Genomic DNA, 7,025 nt, shown 5'->3' on the forward strand with positions numbered 1-7,025 from the left:
AACATTACGAGGTCAAAAAAAGAAACGCATACACGGATGAACTGTTCACAATAATGCATTAGAAAACTGATACGGTGAATTCCTATTTCGTGTCAGTTTTAATCTTACTACCTTCTGCCAGTATAACTACAACTCCCACAATCCCCAGTTCCTTAAGTCAGAGGCTGCGCATGCGCTGTTGTTCCTATTATTTTGTTCTACCGCAAGCAGTAAAAGAAGAGCCGCCTGAACGTGAGCGGATCAATATAAAACAGTTACACTCGGAAAGCGATTAGCTCGTAGGCAGATGCTTTCATACATGGAGTCACACGACACCTAGCTGTGATTCTCGCCAGGCTGCGGGTCCGCCATCAGGGGATCGGAGGCCGAAAACACGGCAGACGAACAGGACATGCAGAGGTGTTTTTGTGTGTAAAGGCTAGCTAGCTAAGCAGGGGATCGGAGGAGGAAGAGCAGCCTGTTGAAGAGTTTTCCAGCACCCCTCCTTTGGCGGAAAGGGCTACATCTGCTCTCATCCACACCGAGCTGCCGTCAGGATGGCGCACCTCCGCGACATGCAGAACCAGGTGAATCCATTCCGCAGTCCAGCCGAGACTCTTCTGCATCCAGGGCTTTCATCTCATAATCAGTCATATCACAATAATGTTTATTAAGCCTGTCATATCATGACGTTTTTCAATTTAGAATCATTGAGGGCTGCCTTATATTGTGTCTGAGTAATCCGTATCAGTGTAGATCATTAGAAATGAACGTCTGTTTTTTGTTGTTGTTACATTTCATGTCAAAACCGTTTCATTTCAAAGGCATCAGTCATTATATACACACACACACACACACACACACACACACAATAGTTAATATTATTCCCAAACATATATAGTAGAGCATCCCAGCGAATGTGATGTAATCTATAAGGGTCCATAGTAAATGATTATTGACTTTCATCTACATCTGTCATTGTATCTCACATCATTCCTTGACTGTCTCTCTCTCTCCAACAGAATTCCCGGCTCGATCCGGAGGAGTATTTCACGAAACAGGAGCGCATTGGGAAGGGGTCTTTTGGTGAGGTCTACAAGGGCATCAACAATCGCACTAAAGAGGTGGTGGCCATCAAGATCATCGACCTGGAGGAGGCGGAAGATGAGATCGAGGACATTCAGCAGGAGATCACGGTGCTCAGCCAGTGTGACAGCCCCTATGTCACCAAATACTATGGCTCATACCTGAAGGTACACTCTCCCATTGTTTGGGATCTCAGACGTGTACAGACAAACAATAGTAAGAGTTTTTAAACATCAATACAACACTTTTTAAAGTCAACATGAAGCCACTTTTTAATGCATGATGAAATGATTTATCAATTAATTATTCCAAAGAAAAAACGTTTATCTTTAATCAAAATGTGATGCATTTTTCTTCTTCTGAAGCAACGTAATCCATTGTCATCTCTTAAGCAATGCAAGAGATTAAATTGCATATGTCCAGAATGTTCAACACTAGTTAAACAAGGGCTACAGATATAAACGGGAATGCTACCAGAGAACTACAACTGACTGCAGTTTATAGAAACCTAAAAAGTGATTTGGCCATTTATTAACATTATTTAAAATCTGACAACAACGAGGTTAACAAGGCTATACTTACTAGCCAAACAGCAATTCTATCATTTGGTTAGTAGCATCCACTGTCCAATCAATTTCTTATGGATAAAAATCATATTTTCTCTCATTAAATATACAGATTTTTTTTAAAAAATTGTTTAAATAATAGGAAAATACTAGGAAAATACCAGATCGGTTATGATTTCTTTCAGAAACTAAAGTCTGCTACCTCACTCTTTAACATAAATATTGGGGTTTTGTAGCAATGCCATAGAATGATTTTTGGTTCCTCAAAGAACCTTTTAATCGACAGTTCTGAAAATATCATTTATCATAGTCTGAAGAATGTTCTGATAATCTAAAGAACCATTTTCCACTATAAATAACTTTTTTTTTTTTTTTGCATTTGAAAGTTTAAATGGATGATTAAGGTTCTGCATAGAAGCAGAGATGCCAATAAAGAACGTTTATTTCGTGCCACATGATAAAATATCTACTGGATTCCTATTGAAATATGAATGCTAAATACATAAATGTCAAGTGACCATTTAAAGAAATGGTACTTGTGTTATGTTTGCCATTGTCCACAGGGAACAAAGCTGTGGATCATCATGGAGTATTTAGGAGGCGGCTCTGCTTTAGATCTTGTAAGTTGAACAGCAGTGGCTCATGGGTTATGGAAATATTTTAATGTGTGCATTCATGAATTCTTAAAGAGCTTTCAGCTTTAGAAATTAAATGTGTCTCCTACGTTCCTCCACTCGTTTCAGCTGAAACCAGGACCACTAGAGGAAACGTACATTGCCACTATACTGAGGGAGATTCTGAAGGGACTGGAATACTTGCATTCGGAGAGGAAGATTCACCGTGATATCAAAGGTGTGATAACTCATTTGGGCCAGCTAGGGATGGCTTCATATTTAATCATCTGTGTTCAGTGAAATCTGAGTTCAGTGCTAATGATTCATGTCCGTATCTTGTGGCAGCTGCCAACGTGCTGCTGTCTGAGCAGGGAGACGTGAAGCTGGCAGACTTCGGGGTGGCGGGACAGCTCACAGACACCCAGATCAAGAGAAACACTTTTGTGGGAACTCCTTTCTGGATGGCTCCAGAGGTCATCAAACAGTCGGCGTATGATTTTAAGGTGCGGGAATCCAGATGAACAGCATTTTCTCAACATGCAAAAGAACAGTCTGAATATTAATGTGCTAGAGCTGTGAAAACACACGTTCAGCACTCTGACAGAAAGGCTGGGGTGGTAAAACGGTTCCCAATTAATTTGTTTTTTTTTTGGTAGGCATGTAAACTGGTTTACATTTTAGCATAGTAGGATCTAATTGTATATATATCTCTAGTTGATATATGAAATGAGACTTTTTAGGCTTGCTTTTTTGGCTGCAGGCAGACATTTGGTCCTTGGGAATTACAGCTATAGAACTGGCGAAGGGGGAACCCCCGAACTCTGACCTGCATCCGATGCGAGTGCTGTTTCTCATTCCCAAGAACACTCCCCCAACACTGGAGGGCTCCTACAGCAAACCCTTCAAAGAGTTTGTGGAGGCATGCCTCAATAAAGACCCTCGCTTCGTGAGTATTTGGCTCTGCCACTGGTTCTAATGTTTCAGGTTATCTCCAATATCCACAACAGTCAACGGTTTGGGAAACATTAAGATATTTTTAAATGTTTAAAAGTCTTATGCTCTCTAAGGATGCATTTATTTGGTGAAATACAATAAAAACAGTAATGTGAAATATTACAATTTAAAATAACTATTTTCTGTCGTTCTATTATGCTGGTTTGGTGCTTTTTTTATTATTTATTTATTTTATTTTTATTGGTGCTCCATTAGTTTTTAATATCAATGTTGGGTGTTTATATACACTCATCTAAAGGATTATTAGGAACACCATTCTAAATCTGTGTTTGACCCCCTTTCGCCTTCAGAACTGCCTTAATTCTACGTGGCATTGATTCAACAAGGGGCTGAAATCATTCTTTAGAGATGTTGGCCCATATTGATAGGATCTCATTTTGCAGTTGATGGAGATTTGTGGGATTCACATCCAGGTCACGAAGATCCCGTTCCACCACATCCCAAAGATGCTCTATTGGGTTGAGATCTGGTGACTGTTGGGGCTATTTTAGTACAGTGAACTCATTGTCATGTTCAAGAAACCAATTTGAAATGATTCGGGTTTTGTGACATGGTGCATTATCCTGCTGGAGAAGCCATCAGAAGATGGGTACATGGTGGTCATAAAGGGATGGACATGGTCAGAAACAATGGTCAGGTTGGCCGTGGCATTTAAATGATACCCAATTGGCACTAAGGGGCCTAAAGTCTGCCAATAAAACATCCCCCACACCATTACACCACCACCAGCAGCCTGCACAGTGGTAACAAGGCATGATGGATCCATGTTCTCATTCTGTTTACTCCCATCTGAATGTCTCAACAGAAATCGAGACTCATCAGACCAGGCAGCATTTTTCCAGTCTTCAACTGTCCAATTTTAGTGAGCTTGTGCAAATTGTAGCCTCTTTTTCCTATTTGTATTGGAGATGAGTGGTACCCGGTGGGGTCTTCTGCTGTTGTAGCCCATCCGCCTCAAGGTTGTGCGCATTGTGGCTTCACAAATGCTTTGCTGCATACCTCGGTTGTAACTAGTGGTTGTTTCAGTCAAAGTTGCTCTTCTATCAGCTTGAATCAGTCGGCTCATTCTCCTCTGAATTCTAGCATCAACAAGGCATTTTCACCCACAGGACTGCCGCATACTGGATGTTTTTCCCTTTTCACACCATTCTTTGTAAACCCTAGAAATGGTTGTGCGTGAAAATCCCAGTAACTGAGCAGATTGTGAAATACTCAGACCAGCCCGTCTGGCACCAACAACCATGCCATGCTCAAAATTGTTTAAATCACCTTTTTTTCCCATTCTGACATTCAGTTTGGAGTTCAGGAGATTGTCTTGACCAGGACCACACCCCTAAATGCATTGAAGCAACTGCCTTGTGATTGGTTGATTAGATAATTGCATTAATGAGAAATTGAACAGGTGTTCCTAATAATCCTTTAGGTCAGTATACTGTGTCTGTGTGTGTGTGTGTGTGTGTGTTTTGTACAATAAATGTCTTTACTGTCACTTAAGATCAATTTAATGCATTACTTGCCTCAGATTTTTCCACAAAAATATTAAGCAACACGACTGTTTCTTAAGCAGCAAATCAGCATATTAGAATGATTTTTGAAGGAATTCTGTGACACTCTGGAGTAATGATGCTGAAAATTCAGCTTTGCCATCACATGAATAAATGAAATTTTTAAATATTCATTTTCATACATTTTCAATGTCCTGGTTTTCTGCAGCGGCCCACCGCCAAGGAGTTACTGAAGCACAAATTCATCACGCGCTACACCAAGAAAACGTCCTATCTAACGGAGCTGATTGACCGATACGGCCGCTGGAAGTCTGAAGGCCACGGAGACGAGTCTAGCTCTGACGATTCTGATATGTACGTCACAAATCCAATATGATATATTGGTCATTTCTTATTACTTGATTGTACTGTCTGGTGAATTGATCTTATATTGATGACTTATAGCCTTGAAAAGAATAATGTTCTCAATTTCTTCCTTGTACTCTATAATAATTACTCAATCTCAGGGATGGAGATGGTGATGACCGAGACCAGTGTCCCATGTGGACGTTCCCTACAGTCCGGCCCAGCTCTATGAACAAGCTCCAGAAGGGCTACACAAACACTGACTCAGAGGTCACTATTTCAAACATCCACAGGGTTATTGATAACCAAAACTAAAACCATAAAAATGATTTTGTTACACGTTTTTAGATGCCCCTACAAAAAAGGTAAAGTTTTGCTTTGGATTTTTTTTACAGGCAGCTGAGACAGTAAAGAGGCAGCCCAAGTCACAATGTCTGTCAGCGCTGGTCTCTCCCATCTTCAGAGAGGTAAAACTGCACAAAACTCTCACCTCATATATATATATATATATATAATCAAACTCTGACTGGATTTATCAGGGCCAGATGTAGTGCTCTCACTTTAACTCTAACACTGTCACTTTTTCTCATGGTAGTAGCAGATAAGGCAGCAGGAATGTGTAATAAACTGTGGAAAGCTCTATGTGTTGTGGAGTTAAATGTAAGTCTGTCTGCTCTCCAGCTGAAGGAGAAGAGGAGGGCATGTGGCGGGGGAATGGGTGCCATAGAGGAGCTGGAGAATGCCTTCAACCTGGCAGAAGAGTCCTGTCCTGGCATCTCTGACCTGCTGGTCACACACATGATGGAGAGAGTGTGCAGGTGTGCGCATCTTAAAAAAAAAACGTATTTATAGAAAATATAACACTATACAAGTAAAAATTGCATTTGAATGTAATATTTAAGTAAAAAAAAAATGAATATATATATTTTTTTATTAGGTTTTCTCTGAATGGCAACACCACGCCATCATCACGGTGAAGACATGCCTCTGCTGCTGCTGCTCCTCCCTCCTCCCGCACTAAACCATCATCATCATCATCATCATCATCATCGCCCCATCAGGCTCATCACTCATCCTCCCTTACCCCCGGAGATCTTTTAATTAGTTCTGCTTAAATATTTTTACAGTTTTCTTTATAGAATGGACAGTATTTAAGAGAAAAAGCCATGTCAGTGAGCGAACTGTGTTTACCTGTTAGATCAAAATCATATTATAAAGTGTTTATGGAAACATGGTGTTTGTGTGGTTATTGGTGTGAACTGTGGTAAGTTTAGATCTCTTTATTAGATCTTTATTTTAGGGTGTCCTTGTTATAGTGTAATAGACTAGTACATTGAAGTACTGAGAACAACAGTTGCAGGTACATTTAATGTTAAACAAGGACACTGTAAAATAAAGTGTTACCAATTATTTATTGAAGTATAAAAAAAACTATAATAAAATTAGCAAAAGGTTCATCATAATGGAAAGCTCCTTGTCCTCAGGTGACTGGCAGCATAGACAATTATTTATTAATAATGTACAACATCCTTATTATTATTTATATATATAATATAAACAAATCCAATACTACAAGCCTGTTATACTGTGGTAAAATTAGTTACCTTTATGGGAAAAAAAACATATTTGACATATTATTATTATTGGTTCCACTTATCAGACAGTAAAACAAAAATGCTCAAAGATTTGTACCATGATGGTAGCTGAACAAATTCAGAGTTACAGGATTAGCTTTGAGTTGACAAAACCAAACCTCTCCAATCCGGCTTTGTTGGTATCATGATGCTGTTCATCAACTTTCTTTGTCAACTCAGGCTTTGATCCTGAGTGCACATGAATATGTGACATCACTGGCGAGCAGCCAATCATGAGCTTTACAAGACAAAGCAAGTTTGATTTACTTCTCGCGAGAGATC

At 39.7% G+C, this 7,025-nt stretch overlaps 1 protein-coding gene across 1 annotated transcript; it reads left to right on the plus strand.

Annotated features, from left to right (window-relative positions):
* Nucleotides 1-118: 118 nt before the first annotated feature.
* LOC128027622 (serine/threonine-protein kinase 25-like) lies at nt 119-6,339 on the plus strand. Its single transcript, XM_052615391.1, has 11 exons — nt 119-566; nt 1,002-1,232; nt 2,195-2,251; nt 2,375-2,483; nt 2,591-2,748; nt 3,006-3,191; nt 4,973-5,118; nt 5,271-5,379; nt 5,505-5,576; nt 5,791-5,927; nt 6,047-6,339. Exons 1-11 carry the CDS (start codon nt 537-539, stop codon nt 6,084-6,086), a joined length of 1,275 nt encoding a protein of 424 aa, XP_052471351.1. The 5' UTR covers nt 119-536; the 3' UTR covers nt 6,087-6,339.
* The last annotated feature ends 686 nt before the right edge of the window (nt 6,340-7,025 follow it).

The sequence above is a fragment of the Carassius gibelio genome, chromosome A2 (genome assembly GCF_023724105.1).
Source record: "Carassius gibelio isolate Cgi1373 ecotype wild population from Czech Republic chromosome A2, carGib1.2-hapl.c, whole genome shotgun sequence".
Taxonomy (NCBI): Eukaryota; Metazoa; Chordata; class Actinopteri; order Cypriniformes; family Cyprinidae; genus Carassius; species Carassius gibelio.